The 19,265-nt window shown below is 38.3% G+C and overlaps 2 protein-coding genes across 3 annotated transcripts; both read right to left on the bottom strand.

Moving 5' to 3' along the window:
• Nucleotides 1-1,763: 1,763 nt before the first annotated feature.
• LOC132155921 (CLOCK-interacting pacemaker-like) lies at nt 1,764-8,419 on the bottom strand. 2 transcript variants are annotated; one of them, XM_059564696.1, is made up of 5 exons: nt 8,188-8,419; nt 7,697-7,746; nt 5,770-5,970; nt 4,601-4,779; nt 1,764-4,182 (listed from the first exon to the last, which is right to left on the bottom strand). In XM_059564696.1, exons 2-5 carry the CDS (start codon nt 7,704-7,706, stop codon nt 2,992-2,994), a joined length of 1,581 nt encoding a protein of 526 aa, XP_059420679.1. In that variant the 5' UTR covers nt 7,707-7,746; nt 8,188-8,419; the 3' UTR covers nt 1,764-2,991. The 2 variants fall into 2 exon arrangements, with proteins under 2 accessions (XP_059420679.1, XP_059420680.1); XM_059564697.1 differs by lacking the exon at nt 7,697-7,746.
• Nucleotides 8,420-10,321: 1,902 nt separating this feature from the next.
• LOC132155920 (cyclin-P-like) lies at nt 10,322-17,949 on the bottom strand. The gene is made up of 9 exons (XM_059564695.1): nt 17,823-17,949; nt 17,078-17,206; nt 16,849-16,924; nt 16,387-16,556; nt 16,216-16,314; nt 15,687-15,842; nt 15,459-15,617; nt 11,878-12,053; nt 10,322-10,812 (listed from the first exon to the last, which is right to left on the bottom strand). The coding sequence occupies exons 1-9, from the start codon at nt 17,871-17,873 to the stop codon at nt 10,635-10,637; spliced, it is 1,194 nt and encodes a 397-aa protein (XP_059420678.1). The 5' UTR covers nt 17,874-17,949; the 3' UTR covers nt 10,322-10,634.
• Between the last annotated feature and the right edge of the window lie 1,316 nt (nt 17,950-19,265).

Raw genomic sequence — 19,265 nt, 5'->3', positions numbered from 1 at the left:
ATCTTAGATGACTGTTTAAATCTTGCTGAACGAAATCTAGCCCTCAACCGGACAACACTTTCATTTTACCCCTGGAACGAATGAGTGTCTCTCTCTGGAAATGTATTGAGGAGATCAGTAAGATTAACTGGGAGATTTTTCTGTGAGGCTTTAGAATTTATTTATTTATCTTTAAAGGATGAATTTGTGTTTTATTCTGCTCTCAGTGTTAGTTTGGTTGTTTTACTGTAATATGCCTGTAGATGGTGTATTTCACAGCTACATTTCCTTACATGATGCTGCTTGTGTTGTGTGTTCAATAATTACAATTGAAGTAAAGACTGATTCAGATGATCTACATGTAAATATAATGTATACAGCTTAAATTCACAGTATTTGGACACTTCAGCCACATTTAAAATGTAGGTTGTCATCACATTGTAGTGCAACTACACCATAATCTCTAAAACAAAGTAATTAACTTAAGCCTTCAAATTCTGACTCTCTGCATTTAAATACTTTATTTTTTATATATTTGACTCTTACCTGAACTTTTTTTTTCCAAACAAACAGCTATAGCATGTGGGTTTGTGGTTATATTGTAAATTCAGTTCACATTATAGCTACAAGCGACATAGGGCCAAGCACCAGGTGCATAAAGCTCAGTGTGGAGATGGAAGAGCAAAAATAGCAGAAATAGAATGTACAGTACATTAAAAAAAAAAAAAAAAAAACATAGGTTGTCAGTGGTAAGAATAACATCAAAATGAACAGAAGTTCAGATGAGAATGAACAAAAACGCATTTCTAATAAATCAAGAGGAAGATGTAAGATTCATAATATAGGGGAGACCAGGGTATGGTTGATGCACTGTACACAAAAATACCTGAAAGTGCATGTTGAAGTAAATGAAGAAAAATAAATCTTTATAACTAAATCAGTCAGTTGTTTTATTCTGTACTATGGTGACACCTTGAGGGTTGCCTTGGAAACAGTTCACAGGATTTCAGTTCCGAACACTTCAAACTGTGTTTGAAGAGAAGAGATGTGAAGAGAAGTTGAGAAGCTTTACAAGACAAGCTGTTCTTCATTTTCAAGACCAAAGATATTTTGCCACTCTCTTTCCAATAGATTCATCATCAATAGGTTCATAGGATTCCAACAGATTTATCACATGAAGTAACTATATAGGGTTACAGTAATATAGGTTAATACAGGGTTAATGCAGGGTTTTAGATGAACAAAATAGGTTGCATGCAAAGTATTAAAGTGTTAAATGTATGTTCAAACAAACCAAAGGCGATTTAATTAAGCTTTTTATTTGCATCTGCACGTAGTGTAATCGTGTATCTGTTGCGGTGATTCTGACAGCAAACATACTGCATGGAAACACTGAAAGAATCGTATATTCTTAAAATGCATTAGAATTGCATCACAAACTGTACTCCTTGTGCTGCTACATGGGAAGCATAAATATCGATCATGTCATATCATGCCATTTCAAACACAAACTTATGATCTGTTTCGCCTGGCCATCAAACACACATGTCTCAGACCATCCCTGCTGTACTGCTATTTATTTGGACTTAAGATCATTGTTGTGTACAAACACACCATTAATATCTATAACAAGAAAATAAAGTGTTAATGAAGAAGGGGGACAGAATCAGTCACAAAGAAGAACTCTTAAGTTTATAAAACAATCTGGCCCAAGTGGAATCTGCAGACCTTTCCTCATTTTCTGTATTTAGGGAAAAATATCTGAAAATCTGCTGTACTAAAGAATAAAGTACTAAACTCTGAAAACCTAATCAAATTAGCCGAAATATTTTATAAACGAATATGCAGCAGTGATGACACCCACAATTTTGTGAATTCTGCAAAATCTCTACATGGGCCTGACGGCTTTTTTAGACGCAAATTAGTGACTGCGTTCACACACAACTTCTGTTCCACAGAAATAGTAAGTTTAAAAAAAGAAAATATATCAAAGAAACAACAAATAATACATTAGTGCCATGTCAAGAGTAGTGTCAAATATGTGCCAAAAAGCTTGGTGCAGTAGTACAGAATTGGGAAAGAAGAGTAAAGATGTTAAAGAATACATTAAGGCTGGCACAAAACACTATTAACACAAAACAAAATCACAAATACATAGACAACACTCAGATTTGACCTTTCATATCAGAGCGAACCCAATTCAAAATGCTTGAGTACTGGGTGTCTTGGTCCACCGTCAAAGATGAAGACGTACAGTATAGCAAGCAGATCAATGCAATGAGATTAATGAAGTGCGCAGAACTGCATAGAAGAACTAAAGCTCCGTGGACTTTACCAAGATCACTGTGAGAATAACTCTCACACATTTCTTAGTGTCTTTGCATGTGTGGACTTTTCAGGACCTTCATGCACCATCTTTATTTTGTTTAAGTGACAAGGCCTCACAGAGGGGATCTCATCACTAATTATTACCACATTGTTGCAGAATAACATTCCCAGTCATGTTCTTCAGAAACGCTACATGCTACAAACTGTGTCAGCAATTGGAAATTATTCAACTAGTCATAAAGTAGGAAATAAGCTGTCCTTTTTGTTTACTCTGTATTTGACTATTCATGAAGTGTTGGTATCAAAAACATTTGCAAACAGCCATTGAAAACCTTGATTTAATCATAGGGCAGGATACCTGTTGCAGATAACATTTATCAATGACAAAACTAATGAGTGGCAGTCTGTAGCACATGCATTCAATTTCTTTGTAGCTCTCATCAGACACTTTAGGTGATTTCTGATGTAGAGGAGTAGAAATGTGACAGACAGGAAGATGGCATGCAGCGCAGTCAAGACGCTGTCCTTGATCATAGCCCTGAGTTCCCATGGAGACGACTGAATCCTGGGGCAATGATAACATCTCTGAAATCATGTTTGAGATGTTCGGGAAAGCATCTTGAAGTCTCCCTTGCTGTGTCTCTGCTGTAAACTCCCAGTGCTCAGCAGGTTTCAGGGTGCAGTCTAAAGCAGGTTTCCATGTGTAGAGCTGTCTGGAGGCATTATGGGATCATCTGGTGGACTCATGGTTCCTCTATGGGCTCTGATTTGCTCAGAAGTGGTGGTGCTATCACTGATACAATCATGTTGACCTGTTGACTGCCATTCTGCATCTGGCATTGGAGCTAGAAGAGGAGATGGGGGTGCCACCTCTTCAGTCCCATTAAGTCTATATCCATATACCACAGGAGTATCAGGTTTGGTGCTGGTGGCTGCCTCAACTTCCACCTTTGATTGAGACCCTCCATTGCTGCTGTCTATGGGTAGGTACTTGAGGCTGGGATAGTGCCCAGACTCAGCCATGACCTGTTGGAGCTTCTCCAAGGCAGCTGGAGCATCAGCACCTGCTTGGGCGGTCTGGAAAAGCAGATGGGCATGTTGACGGAGCTGGGCTATGTCTCGTTCCGTTGCGGCATTTTGCCGCAGCAGATCCTGTGTCCTTAAGGTGATGTCCAGTAGTCCCAACTGGCTCAGAATCTCCACTGTGTTGAGGAAGCGACGGTGCCGTGCTGTCCCTTTGAGGTTGTTCGACTCTTTGCCAGAGTCACTATTCGATTCTGGGCAATCCTTATGGGGCCCTTTTCTGAGGTCATTGGAAGAGGGTGGGGAAAGAGTCTGAGTGCTTGAGATTGACGGAGAGCTCACGTTGAGGGAGGCAGAGGGACTAGATGGGCGGCAAGGGCTCTGGTGCTGATGAGAGCCAGAAAGTGTCTCTTGGCCAGCAGACAGCAACCGTGAGAGGGATTGAGAGTGTAACAGCAAGTTGTTCTCTGGCTGTTTGTGCAGATGCTGATTGGCTGCTTGCGTTGTTGTTGACACCTCATCTCTCTTCTCCTCTGTGCATACTCTCTTACTCAAACTGTGCTCCTCTGTGTTACTTCCTCTACTAGCCGTTGGTTTCTCTGGGGTTTTCTTACTTGGGTGAGGTGCAATTCGAGGGTAGGAGTTTAGGATGGGGAGGTAAGTGTTTTTGCTCTTCTTTACACCCTTGCTTTCGGATCTCTGTGGCTGGGGTTTGAGGATGTGCAGTGGGGCACTTTGATTGACGCCAGGCTGTTGTAGCAAGAGAACGTGGGTGGGAGCCTGACTGCTTGTAGTACCTCCATCCCATGACAGAGCTGAAGGAAAGATGTGGTCCTGACCAGACTGCCCAGGCTTGGGAGAAAGAAAAAGAGGGGAAGAGACACAATTCCTCCTTGTATAGGGCAGTTTTACATTACGAAAACATGAATATCATGTTCCTTTTTTTTTAGCATATTTTACAGTAATATCTTATTTTATGGGATGTGTTGTTGTCTATGTGACTTGCTTCCACTCTTTTTTTCATCACAAGCACTCAGGACCTTCGGACACCTCTAACCAAACATCATTCACACCAATGCCACACATCACTCTGTTTTCTTTTTACCTCTTCCCTCATATTTTCCCTGCCATCTGCCTAACTAACCTTATCTTTGGCTTTGGTTTAAAATATAATAAGCTGCCTTGTCTACTTTCTTCATACAATAAAAAAAGGAACCTTGTAAGTGTTTTGGAGCAGATCCTCTTACTCTTTCCACCTCGATTGCCTCACCTGCTTCAACACCACATTCTTAATGATGAATATCGGGGTTAGTTCCGGCGTCTCGGACACCATGTGTCTTCCCTGTGGGGGGCCTTTATCTGCCCCACCGAAACCCTTGCGGACATGAGGCACATTCACACTGCTCTGCTGGTCATCTGCATAAGTCTGTAAGGAGTCTGATCCAGTGTCTGGGAAAGAAACCATAGGTAGTTAGGAGTAGAAAGGGCATTGGATAGAACAGAAAAATCAAGAGGAAGGATGGGAAACATAGAAAGAGAAATACAAAACCGAGAGGGATGGCAGTCTCAGTAATGACATTTCAAAGAAGTACACTTCTAATGAAGACATTTAGACTCTTTCAGCTGCATGTGCATAAAATCAAGCATAATGCCAATAAATATCCCTATACAAACAGTTAAATAAGGCATATCAAAAGACTCATTTCAAGCTGGCACGGTCATGAAACGTAATCAGGAAAAAAAAATTCTGAATATGTTGTGACCTAATAAACACCTCAGAGATAAACTGGAACGATGACTTATGTTTCTGACTGGGTGCAAAGCTATATTAGGAGCAAATATTACAAACACTTAATATGACTTTCTTTGTATAAAAAGAGAGCATGAAAAATATACTTTTATTTTCTACAGAAGAAAGTGAGTTATAAAGGAACAATATGAGAGTGTTTAAACGACCACAAAACTTGCAGTGTGTATGTTAGTGGTGTAATGGTACACATTCCCCCCTACGATGGGACAGTAATGTTTTTATCAGTATATTTAGATGTTGCAAACGCATCTGAAAAATAACAAAGGAATAACGAAGCTGCCAGAAAAATGCATGGTCCAAGTTGCTTTATATAATTATTATGTAATACACTACAGCAGTTTTTACAATTGCCAGAACTTTTGCTCTCCATTCGACTACCAGGTGAGATTGATTCAATGATTATTGAAGATATATAAACTGTACATAGTATATACTTAAATGAATGGGACTGAAAATCAGAAATTCAGGCATTCACAGAAAGCTGTGCAGGGATTGCTTTGTGGTTTTGTATATATTGTAAGTTGGGACAATTATTGTTTCTTAATGCACTTTGTCATAATTGTAAAAGTAGTGTGAACTGAGTCTCTTAGTTGGCGAATATAACAGTAGGACTGTCAGTCAATACTCACCCGAGTAACCAGAGTCTTTCTCAGAGCAGCGCGAATCACGTCCGTTTGCTTTCTGTTCGGTGTGTGCTCTGGCTCTAGAGGCCAAAAGGGCGGCGCTGTTGCTTTTGTCTTTAGCATTTTTACTGGCTGGACGGGAGGTGCGTTCCCTCTCTCCTACACACCCTTGGGCCTCTCCTCTCGGTTCCTTGGGCATCCCGAGCCCTGAAAGCAGAGAGACACAGCTGGGCAGACAGTAGGCTCATGCAGAATATATTTACCCATTTCTAACAAGGGGCATGGAGTTTGTTCTCAAGGTCCTTACATAAAAATGTTTGATCAGTAGCACTGATAAACTGAAGATTTAATTCCAAAATTCCACATTTATGCCAACAAAGGCATCAACGTTTGTCCAGGGGAGCATTTTTTTAATTTAGTATTATTTACAAATCAGAAAAAAAAAGTAAATTGTGTTCTGTGAGATGCTTAAAGAGTATATGAACACTTAATCTACAGGAAATGTAAATTCAAAACACATGATACACATTGTATCACTAGTTCGTTTTTCGGAACGAGTCAAGCTTTTTCTGTTATGACAATTACAATAATTTAAAAATGTATGCATTTAGCAGATGCTTTTATCCAAAGCGACTTAGTCAATTCAGGCTATCAATTTTTACCTATCATGTGTTCCTGGGGAGTCGAACCCCCAACCTTTCTTGCTTGATCCGCAATGCTCTACCACTTGAGCTACAGGAACACTGTATTCAGAGCTACTGGACAAAATGTAGCCTTTCTCTAAATTACTTTCTACCACAAAGAACACAAAACGTAGCTAAAAATAACATTATTTTGTATATTTGGTGTAATGCAATGTGCTTAAGGTTCAAAAAACACATAATATTCCACAGAATATGCATTACTGTTGCTCCTCTCTATGCCCTGCATTTCTGAAACATGTTGATTTTTACAAAGCTCAAATGCGCAGCACACATCTAAATATTTGGTTCGAACTGTTCTGCAACAGTGTTGTAAATACAATTTATCCACTGTTTTCAAATTGTGTTTTTTTTTTTGTAAGCCAAACAAAGTTTCGCTTTCACAATAAAACAAAAAGCATCTCCACAATATGGCGCCAGCAGCAACAGTGAGAATAAAAGTTACACTTTCATTCTTTGCGTGAACATTTGGGCAGAATTATGCAAATCTTCACACATCGTGAGGTAGACATGGGGGCGTGTTAGAACGAGCTGTTTTAAGTAGGCATAGTTGACTCTTGACTTTGATAAAGAATATCTCTTTTGATTTGAGACTATAGTCTTTGCAACTTTACAGATCTTCTTTATGCACCAATAGCTTGTAGAACTCCAAAGAGAAAAGAAAAATTTAAATCGCATCATATGACCCCTTTAAGTTAACATTAAAGTGACTACACACACATACATTATGTATATATGTACACTTTCTGCTAATATGCAGTTGTTTATTGCGATCTCCAGTCTGTGCCATGCGTTACACGTACTGTATGAACCATGTTTTCAACTTTAAAATGTTGGTAAATGAGAATATACAGAAACCTGATTGCCTTTTTTTTTTTTTGAGTTGATTATATTTAAATGTTTTTTTACCAACATGTTAGTGCACATAAAAGGCATTTTATAAAAGGTCAAAAACACTTTAACTACAGATCGGATACAATCGACTCTAAATTCTGATTGGATTTATTCTCCCTGCCACTCTCCCTAATGTATATGTATATATATATATGTATATATATATATATATATATATATATATATATATGTGTGTGTGTGTGTATATATATATATATATATATATATATATATATATATATATATATATATATATATATATATATATATATATATATATAATTTATTTATTTTATTTTATTTTTTAAGTCGCAAAGAAGCTTTAATTACTTTATTACCGTATTTCATGTGTCTCCGAAAATAATACACCGTCAGGGGATCTCGGCACCTTTAAATATATGTAAAAACATAAATATAAAATACAGTATTATGAGCACAAAAAAATGATCAAATATTTCACAGTTCTTTGTAGGTCTGTGACATTATTTATCCTGGCAGGAGGAAGGTTATTTTTTACACACACACACACACACACACACACACCCGGAGCTCTGAGCCCTCCCTTCCCTTACTGTTATGTAATACTACAACAACAACCGAGCTCGGTCTCTACTTCCTCATGTTAACACCACAGACACCGTAAAAATAACTTGCTTTTACCACCTGCATAGACAACCTTTACGTGCAAATAAAGATGGAAGTTACGATAACCTGTCAGACAGATAAAGTATCAGTGCAAATGGGCTTAAGTAAGAACCTACAGGGCAAAAGAAAGCATTTAGCATAATAAGTAAGATATGAGTATGAATATAACATCAGCATTGCCTACCTTAGTAGTGTACAACACTGATCCTGGTCCCGAGTATTCGGCTCTTCTTCGTCCAGGGTAGGACACACTCCTAACTACCTGTCCAGGGGCAATCTGTACCTCCCGTCATCTCGCTAACAACGATGATGACCACCCAGCGTGACCGAGCCACATTTATTTCGCCTGCAATTTTTCTGGTCGTCTCCAGCCCCTACTTCAAAATTGCAGACTGACAACTCCACCTGCAGTAAGGCCCGCCCCACATTATTAGAGCCCGCCCATTTGTGTGGTAGGCACGGCTCCGGACCAATAGCGGTTAAGAGATTCCGCCTAATCCCGCCCCAAACACGAGTGACGCAGGGGAATGAGTGGCATGGCCAATGCTGGGACCAGGCACGTGGAGAGGAGGAACGAGACGGTATGACAGGCCGGACACGAAACATAACAAGAGGAGGGGCGAAGTAACACGAATTAGTGTAACTACATTTGGCTGTCCATGTGTTGGCTATTTTGTAATCCTGACCGCTGACTATCAGTTGAGCCAAATACAGGAAGTATGACCAGTTAACAGGCCAGTGTGAATATTGCAGCTTTTATGTTTTATGTAAGTTGGTGTCAGTCAAATCACAAAGGATCATCAGATTGGATGCTGCTAATTCAAGGCCATATGACCAAAAAAAAAAAACAATTGTCAAAATAGGCGTGATCTGTTAGTGGACACCTACACGTACCCTCAACAAGGGACAGAATTGATGATTTAAGTGCTGCTTTGAGCCAAATAAATCATACTAATAATGCATAGTAATAATGTATTATGTTATATTGTTTTTGTGTTGTTGTTGTTTCGCAATTAAGTGTTTAATTAATTTTATTGCACGTGTTTACAGTAATAATATTCCAGCTTTATCTGATTCGATCAATAGTTAAAATGTTCAGTAATTATACAATGATCTTGCATCAACTCAATGTAGAGGTAAAAATCCATTTAAACAGGCGATATAGTTATATCTGGTTGTTGCTGATTAGAACCGACTGAAAACTCCACCGACAAAATCATAACGGTTAAGTATTTATTTATTACTATTCACTGTCATTTAATGAGTGAATTAAGATAACAAATTAACATTCTGGCCAAAAAATTTGGCGAAGTGGGGCATGGAACTGATGAATGAAAATGATAAGGAAATATGCGCGTCAGACTGAACTATGGAGCAAAACTCTTCTTGTTCTTCACACGCGCCTCTAAAATGTGCCAGAGCCCGAGCGCTCAGCTGTTCTACGACAGCGCCACGTGGTTCTCGCAGGGCGGAATGACGCAGCGCGCTTCTGTCAACCAATCAGCAGCGCCGGTGTGTGCGAACATGTGAGGACGAGAGTAGAAGAGCTGCGCGCACATGTTCGGTACTGTGCACAGACGCCCGCTCACTTTTCATGTAACGTCACATAGAGTTGCCAAGTCCATATTTTCCAGTGTAATTAAGGCACTTTTAAACAATTTTCGTGATTTGATGGTTTAACTTATTCCGCATGAAGACAATGTTTATTTTTTTAAACATTTAGGATTTATTAAATGCATCAAATAATTGTATGTTGGACCAGATATGCAGATCTGGCAACCCTGCACACTATGCCCCTGCTGAGAGCGTCATGTGATAATTTGAGTGCACTGAAACGTGGATGAAAGAAAAAAAAAAAAGTTTAATTTAATACATTGACGTGTGGAAAGGAATATAATTTCCATTGCAGTTTTCCAAAGCAAACCGACCGTCTATTAATTTACCTTTAATCCCTTTAAAACCCAGCTATCTCAGCTTTACCTGGTAATATATATATTTTTTTTCAAATTTTGAAAACTAAATGTTATATACACCTTATGCAATAGACTTTAAACCGAAAAAAAATGCAATGTAAAATGTGTTTTATCAGGGAAAGTTTGATCGGACATTAGCATTCAGATCTGGCAGCCGCCCCTTGTTGAGAGCATCATGTGATAATTGGAATGCACTGAAAGAATGCGTATATGAAAGAAAATAGTTAATTTAATACTCTGTGTGGAAAGGAATAGAATTTCCGATGCGGTTTTCCAAAGCAGTCAGATCAGTTTTATTTTTCACAATCTTAAAAATCACAAATTTGCAAAAACACAAAAACAGTAAAGGTTTCAAAATGCTTCAATTCCATAAGACACCATATTCCAGTATATATATTTTTCACCATAGCATTGATAAACACTTAAAAGCTACAAAAAGACAAATACACACTTTTTTCTTTATCCTTTTACATCAAGTGACATAAGATTACTATAAAAAGTTACAGAAAACAACTCAGTCCATATAAAGCAACCAGTGCAACACAAACCTCCTGACTGGCCATAGTTGGGATTTCTTTCCCTCCTTAAGAGTAGCAGCGCTATACAGCATTCCAGAACATTTCCGGCCCCACTTGTCCTCCTCACTGGTGTTAGTGTATCACGTCTGAGAGCACGACAGGCCCAGTAGGCCAGTGGCAGCTTTCAGGGCAGGGTGCATGCTGACATGGAGGGTTTGTATAGTGGAGAACTTGATGTAAGTGGCACGGGTCTCACGAGAATGTGCTCTTGCTGCTGCCATGGCCATGATCTGCATTATACTGAGGAGAGCTGCTTCACTGCATGAGATATAGTGGGGTGGGTTGGCAACAACAATAATAAGATTGAGCTAGATTTCAATTCAATTTCAACATTACTGCTTTTTAAATTGTGGATTTAAGAAGCTTAAAATAATGAGATAACTTTGGAGCTTATTGTAAACGGCCTTTACTGGTTTTGATCAAATAAGTGCAGTCTTTTCAAGTGTTGGGGGTAACGCATTACAAGTAACTCGAGTTACATAATCAGATTACTTTTTAATTTACAAGAAAATAGTGTTACTTTTTCTAAAAAGTAACGCCAGTTACTTTGTTTTTCCATTTATCGACTGACAAGTCTCCTGTCCCCATATTGGGAGACATCAGAAGTACAGAGGTATTGTGTGTGCATTACCGTAGTTCTAGACTAAATGTGAGTGGCATTAATTCATTGGCCAAAAAAAAAAAAAAAAAAAAAACACACTAGTATTCTATCAAAATGATTTAAATAAAATGCAAACTCCGATTATGATACAAACCTGCAATATTTAAATGTGTTAAACACAAATGTATCTAATCCCATTTTATTAATTAAATGTCTTTGTTGCTGACCTTTGATGATCCAGTTCAACCATATGAATAAGCAAAAATGACTTTAGATAAACTAATAATTGTTCAGTTTTATTTTTATTTTTTTTAACCGTCTCCTGTGTTCTACTGTACAGACGTGAATTTACTTTTCCTTCAGCCTGAGGTTTATTCATTACACTTTGTTGTGAAAGGGCTTTTGTTTGCACTGCTCATATTTAAAGAGTAACAAGAAAGTAACGCATTATTACTATAAAATGTATATAAGTAACGTAATTAGTTCTTTTTTGGAAGTAACGCAATATTGTAAATGCATTACTTTTAAAAGTAACTTTCCCCAACACTGGTCATGTCTTTAAAAAAAAAAAAAACCTTTAAACTGATTGATAATGATCATTGAGGGTCACTGAGAAAGTCCTTTTCAACAGTATGCAAGTTAAAGCTCAAACACTGAGAATTCTAAAGTCATCAGTCTGTAGCAGGTCTTGAAAACAGAACTAAAGAGCTAATTGTCCTGACTTTCCTATATGGATACTAGAGGCAATGGACCAGGCCATCTCTCCATCAGAAGGAGCTTCCTGCAGGATTCTGCGGGCCAGACGGAGGGCAGCACCTGCCAGCTGGGCAGGCAGATACACCACACATTGCCCCTCCAAGAGCGAGAGCTCCAACAGGTATCGTGCCATCCAGACCACCTAAACAGAAATGATTTAAGACCAATTTTTAATTCAAGGCCACACAGACAAATAAAATGGACAGCATAAACATAGGACACTTTTCTTTGCCTAAAAGACTTCCAGATAATGTAAAAGTGAAAGGCCACTTAAAGGGATAGTTCACCCAAATAGGGAAATGATATCCTTTACTCAACCTGAACTATCCCTTTAAGTGGCCTTTCACTTTTTCTTTATATATAAAACACACGCAACAGGAAACTTGGACAGAGGAGCAACTTGGGTGTGAGTTTCCATTTTGAGGTGAACTATCCCTTTAAGTGTATTTTGTAAAAGCACTTTTGTAACGAACTTCTTAAAATTAAATGACTACATTTTAAAACAACTTTAAAACAGTTTGTTGGGTTTTGAAGTACACACTTTGATATATTGGATAACATTCTACATGTAAAGTACTTTATTATAACTAGCTTGTTATTACATTTAATGTTACTATATTTTATACCCTTAATATTTTAGTGTACTAAATTTCAACATTACCAATGTGAAGTTACAAATATAGATGTACATCATACACACTTTTTAACAGAAATGACAGTACAGGTGCTGGTCATAACTAGAATATCATCAAATAGTTGATTTCACTAATTCCATTGAAAAAGTAAAACTTGTATATTATATTCATTCATTACACACAGACTGATATTTCAAATGTTTATTTCTTTTAATTTTGATTATTAAAACGGACAACTAAGGAAAGTCTCAATATTGAAGACACCTGGTGCCACACTCTAATCAGCTAATTAACTCAAAACACCTGCAAAGGCCTTTAAATGGTCTCTCAGGCCCAGTTTACACGATGGGAAAACGCAGATATTTCCCTGCGTTTTGGCCTGTCATTTACACGAAAACGCCGTTTTTATCCCTGAAAACGATTATTTCTAAAAACTCCGGCCAAAGTGGAGATTTCTGAAAACGCCGGTTATGTGTTGCCGTGTCAACTGGGAGAAACGGGGTTTTAGGTTCTCAAACGTCACATTATGCGCCAGAAAATGCTTAACGTCATATGAGCGCCCTATGTTTAGAGTTTGTTTGGGTAACGTTACTGTTTGATCATGGATGCTGTTAAGGTGGTACTCATTTTTACGTTTGTGCAAACTCTTTTGGTCTGTTTGCATTTGCAAACACAACTGCTGTATTATATCGCCATGTCTGTGTTGTTTTGAAAGGAACAGGAAGTTGCTCGATTTTGAGGATTCTGATTGGCTTGCATGGCTTTATCCTTCTCCCTACACTGCCGCCCATAGGTTTGGCATAGTTATGATGGCGCTCAACGGCGTATTTATGCGGGTTGATGTAAACGACAACATTTTTGAAAACGATGTTGTGTGCACGATGTTATTTTTGAAAACGGAGGGGGGGGAAATATTTGTTTCTCTAAATACCCGGCTATGTGTAAATGTGGCATCAGTCTAGTTCTGTAGGCTACATAATCATGGGGAAGACTGCTGACTTGACAGTTGTCCAAAAGACGACCATTGACACCTTGTACAAGGAGGGCAAGACACAAAAGGTCATTGCAAAAGAGGCTGGCTGTTCACAGAGCTCTGTGTGAGGTGAAGGGAAGGAAAAGATGTGGTAGAAAACAAAAACAAAGTGTACAAGCAATAGGGATAACCGCACACAGGAGAGGATTGTGAAACAAAACCCATTCAAAATGTGGGGGGGGGGGGAATCCACAAAGAGTGGACTGCAGCTGAAGAACCACTATGCACAGACGTATGCAAGACATGGGTTTCAGCTGTCGCATTCCTTGTGCTCGCATTCAAGCCACTCTTGAACAACAGACAGCATCAAAAGCGTCTTGCATCAAAAAGGACTGGACTGCTGCTGAGTGGTCCAAAGTTATGTTCTCTGATGAAAGTATATTTTGCATTTCCTTTGGAAATCAGGGTCCCAGAGTCTGGAGGAAGAGAGGAGATGCACACAATCCACGTTGCTTGAGGTCCAGTGTAAAGTTTCCACAGTCATTGATGGTTCGGGGTGCCATGTCATCTGCTGGTGTAGGTCCACTGTGTTTTCTGAGGTCAAAGGTCAACACAGCCGTATACCAGGAAGTTTTAGAGCACTTCATGCTTCCTGCTGCTGATCAACAATATATGGAGATGCAGATTTCATTTTCCAACAGGATTTGGCCCCAGCACACAGTGCCAAAGCTTCCAGTACCTGGTTTAAGGACCATTAATTAGCCAGCAAACTCACCTGATCTTAACCCCATAGAAAATCAATGGGGTATTGTGAAGAGGAATATGTGATATGCCAGACCCAACAATGCAGAAGAGCTGAAGGCCACTATCAGAGCAACCTGGGCTCCCATAACACCTGAGCAGTGCCACAAACTGATCGACTCCATGTCACTCCACATTGCTGCAGTAATTCAGGCAAAAGGAGCTCCAACTAAGTATTGAGTGTTGTACATGCTCATACTTTTCAGTTAGCCAATATTCCTAAAAATCCTTTCTTTTTATTGTTCTTAAGTAATATTCTAATTTTCTGAGAGACTGTATTTGGGTTTTCCTTAGTTGTCAGTTATAATCATCAAAATAAAAAGAAGTAAACATTTGAAATATATCAGTCTGTGTGTAATGAATATAATATACAAGTTTCACTTCTTGAATGAAATCAATGAAATGAATAAACTTTGATGATATTCTAACCATATGACCGGCACCTGTATATCTTACCATAAATTTAACTTCTTACATTTGACCATAAACTTTAACCCTACTTTAAAGGCTAATTATAAAACAACTGTACAACTATGCACTTAAGTGGGTCAGAAAAATTTAATAATCTAGCTTCTTTTTTTCCCACTTCAATACATTTTCATTTAAAGCTGAAGTAGGTAACTTTGTAAAAATGTATTTGTGAAACCTGTCATTATGTCCTGACAGTAGAATATGAGACAGATAATCTGTGAAAAAAAATCAAGCTCCTCTGGCTCCTCCCAGTGGTCCTATTGCCATTTGCAGAAATTCGACCGCTCCCGGTAAGAAACAACCAATCAGAGCTGCGGGGTCCATAACTTTTTTTTGTGTTCAAGATTTACAAAATGTATATAATAAGCGAGTACACCATGAATCCATTTTCCAAACCGTGTTTTTAGCCTGTCCTGAATCACTAGGGTACATCTATAATAAGTGTTTATATTCGGACTATTTTACATTGCTTCGGGGGTACCGCGGCGGAGTAACCCGGTACCTTTGTGATTCTTCATAGACATAAACAGAGAGAAGTAGCTCCGGCAACAATGTTCTTCCGCAAGACGCAAGCAGTTCTGTTTATTAACCGCTAGAGCGTCAAAAGTTACCGACTGCAGCTTTAAGTTAAAAAAGAATAAAAATTATATAATTCTTATTATAGGACCTTATTGCTGCAGTGTGCGATGGAAGCACAGATGAGAAGAAAATGAAGAGGGGGACAGTGATAGAGATCAAACTTGAGCCCAGTTAAAACCCTCCTCTCCATCCGTAGCAGCTGTTTCTTACTGTAGGCATTCTCCATCAGATAGCAGAGCTCCGACACCTGACAAACATCATCATCTTAGTGTCAAGTTCAGGTTTCCATTAAACATTTTGCTTAACACTCAAGTACCTCTGGTAACAGACATTCCTCTTTTTTAGCAGCCAGAAAAAGGCAAACAACACCCAGTAACTGCAGGCCAGAGATGGACACTTTGATGAGCCTTAGTGCTCGATTCAACAGGTGTACTGCCAGATACAACGTTTCCTCCGAGAACTGGAACACTTCCTGAGGTGAAAACAAGCATCAATCACAGATTTTAAAAGACGGTGATAACACCTTATTCGAACAAATTATATTTTTAGCATAATATACACTACAAATTACAAACATACGGTCACTTTTTGTTTTAATGTTAAAAATTTTTTATTTCAAATAAGAGTTATTTTGTCTCTATTCAAAGAATACTAAAACATTCTGCAAAGAGCGGTTTTACACAAGAACCATTATTAAGCACCAATAAATGATAATAGATTAAATCAGCACATTAGAATAACTTCTGAATGACTAAGTGACACTAAAGACTGGAGTAAAGGATACGGATCAGAAATCAGAAATGGAACAAACAGGTCACACTTACAAATCTAAATATTGCATTTACATGGACTTGAATTATCCAGTCCACCAAGACAGCTCTCGATGAGTCACTGAAATGCTTGGGCAGGTCAGCGTTTGGGAGAGAGCATAGTAGCTGACTTCTCTGCAAGCAAACGAAACAAATACATGACCACAGTGATGGGAAGATCAGCAGTACCTTGCGTGGCATGCTCACCATCATGTCTGAAAAGATGTCCCATGCATAGGTCTGATCATAGAGGAGCCCCAGCTTACTGATGGCTACCTCCACCTCTCTGCGCAGAAGTCCAGGCATTAGTTCTCGCAGACTAGGTGGACCTGGCAACCTGTTCAGATACTTCAGCAAAGCCTCCTCTTCATAGACATCTAGCATTGTTGCACAAGAATAAATGTGCAACTGAAAGACTATAAAATATATTCTAGATTTCAGAAAAGTAATGTCAGTTTGTCTGAAATTGATTAGTTTAAAAAGGGGGAGGGGGCACAATGCAGTTAATATTATGGTATTTTCCAGATTTACAAAGTAGTTGTTGGATTAAATTGTAGTAGTATGGTTAGAATTCTACAGCAGTAACTTGGGTTAAATTTCAACTAAAACTAAGAAAAAATTACTGTAAATGATTACTCAAGCAGTGTCAACCAAGCCATCTCAGGTTACCTGAAAGTACGGACTCATCCTGTGGAGCGTAATCCATTATGATCTCATCTTCTCCAGATATGGGAAGCCTTTGAATCTTAAGGAAAAACAGAAATACCACATCATAATGCATCATTTGAAGAACCACCTGTCTAAATTGGTGATTTTTTTTATCCATTACACTCAGAGGAGGTTTCAAATGGTAGCAAAGTAACACCTTGGCACATAAAGACATAAGAGCTGCAGTTACCCATTGCCTGTCCTGTGTGGGATTATAGTGCTGCCCTGGATCCACATCTTCTCCTTCAGCAAACACCCTGCGCTCCCTCAGAACACAGGAGTTTGTCCACGTCCACAGGGGCGCTTGTCTGTCCTCAGTCTTTTGAAGTACATAATGGTTTCATTTATTCACAATAAGTTTGTAAAGCATCAAGTAGTCTTTCAATACACGTAAAAAACCTGCATGAACACAGAATCAGTTTTTAATCCTAAACCCTGGAAAAAAAATTAGCATGGATTCCTAAAAGAAGTAAAATAAGGTCTATGGGCAACATTGCACACAGACTTTCATGTATTGTTCTGCAATAAAGGAATGTGAATGTGAACAGTTGAAATCAACCGGTGTTCTTATTTTTTTTTTAAATATACAACAGTTTCAAAGTTCACATTTGAGGTACAACTGTGCAAACCGCAACTGTGTAAACCACAGACCTCATTTTACACTAAATAAAAACTGCCATTCTAAGAATTAACTGAAGTTCTGGAAGGAAACCACAGGAATTTGCCTTCCAGGACAGCCTTCAAATGGATCTCATGACTAAAGCCACACGGCATCTGAATATTTTAGTTAACTCGAGTACGTGTTCAGTTATCAAAAATAATGTAGCAGATACTGGTGAATTTACACAAAGTCTCCTGTTGGTCAGATGTTGGCCATTTTTCAGTTTGGACAGCAGGTCTAGGAATTCAAGTTGTAAGTTTACAAGCATTTTCACCATATGGCGGTCCAACAGTTGCCTGGAATAACAAAACCCAGTTCGAGCCATGATTCACCAAGACACTGCAGCTACCTGCACACACTGAATCTGCAGCTCACCATCATCTAATTAACTCCAGTGCCACTAATAAAGCTTACTAATTGAGCCGTGACTAAGCCCCGCCTTGTCTCACTAGCTTACTTTTTTTAATGCAAGTCACTGGAAGTTCTGCTTGTTTAGCTTATTTTAAACAGACTTGGACAGAAATTTCCCAAATATATGGTAAGGGTATGTCTTATTCCCAAATGAACACAATGTCTCGTGAACTGGACATAACTAATCTATATTTAGCTGAACAAAACAGTTCATCTTGCTGCTTGATATTGAAAGTTGGTGTGTCTTATCATATTATCTTAATGTATTATCTTAATTATGAACACACTGGTTTGTAGTGCAATCATTTCTCAGAATATCTTCTGTTATGTTACACTGAAGTCAGTTAGTCATTCACACAGGCTTAAGATGGCATAACCAGGCTTTTTGGTGAACTATCACTTTAGTAGTTTTATGGAAGCCCGTTTTCGCCACAGTTGAGAAAAATATCATTCTGTAAGTCATAATAATGATAAACATTCTTATAATTATGACTTAGTATCTTGTTATATTAAGAGACTTTGTCGTAATAATGAGAAAATGTATTGTAGTGATTTAGTTTCTCATAATAATGACTTAATCCACACACACACACACACACAAAAAGACTTGACATGCGTAACGTAAGAGTGACGGCACGCTAGCGACACGTGCACCGCAAACATAGCTTGTTCTGGAATCTAAAATGTATAATGCTATAATCTGTCATTAAATAAAGATTTCAGATTATCTACATGCAGTCTTTTTTTCATTTGTAGCACATACCAACAAGTTACTCTGCCAGCAGGAGTTCATGGCTTTAAATATAGAGGAATATATTACAACAAAAATTACACGCATTTTATGAAGATGCCTATCTATGCTTCAGTGTCCCACGTACATCGCTTCCTGCAGGACATGTGGATGTGAAAAAATGCTAAATGTGGCTTAAAGTACAATGACAAATTCAGGATACAATATTATTGATCATGCAACCAGGCAAGCATAAGATCCCAGAATTTGAACACAACACCCAAAGCTGCACGTTAAGTGTTTTCCTATAGAAAACGGTTATAGAAAATGCATTAGCGTTGCTTATTTCATATTTTGGGTCCACCTGAATGCCTGTATATACAATATGCATGTTTATTAGTGCATGTTTAGTTCAATATGTTTAAGCATTTTTTCACGTTAAGAGTTTTTCCTGCAAGAAGTGGAATGCTGAAGACCAAGAGGTTGCTATTGTAATAAACAACAATGCTTTGTGCTTTTGAAATGAGATGGCTTACTGTATGAACATTGTATATGCATGTGATGCATGAAAGGGAC

This window comes from Carassius carassius, chromosome 13 (genome assembly GCF_963082965.1).
Source record: "Carassius carassius chromosome 13, fCarCar2.1, whole genome shotgun sequence".
In the NCBI taxonomy this organism is placed as follows: domain Eukaryota; kingdom Metazoa; phylum Chordata; class Actinopteri; order Cypriniformes; family Cyprinidae; genus Carassius; species Carassius carassius.
This window is presented reverse-complemented; position numbering and strand designations above follow the sequence as displayed.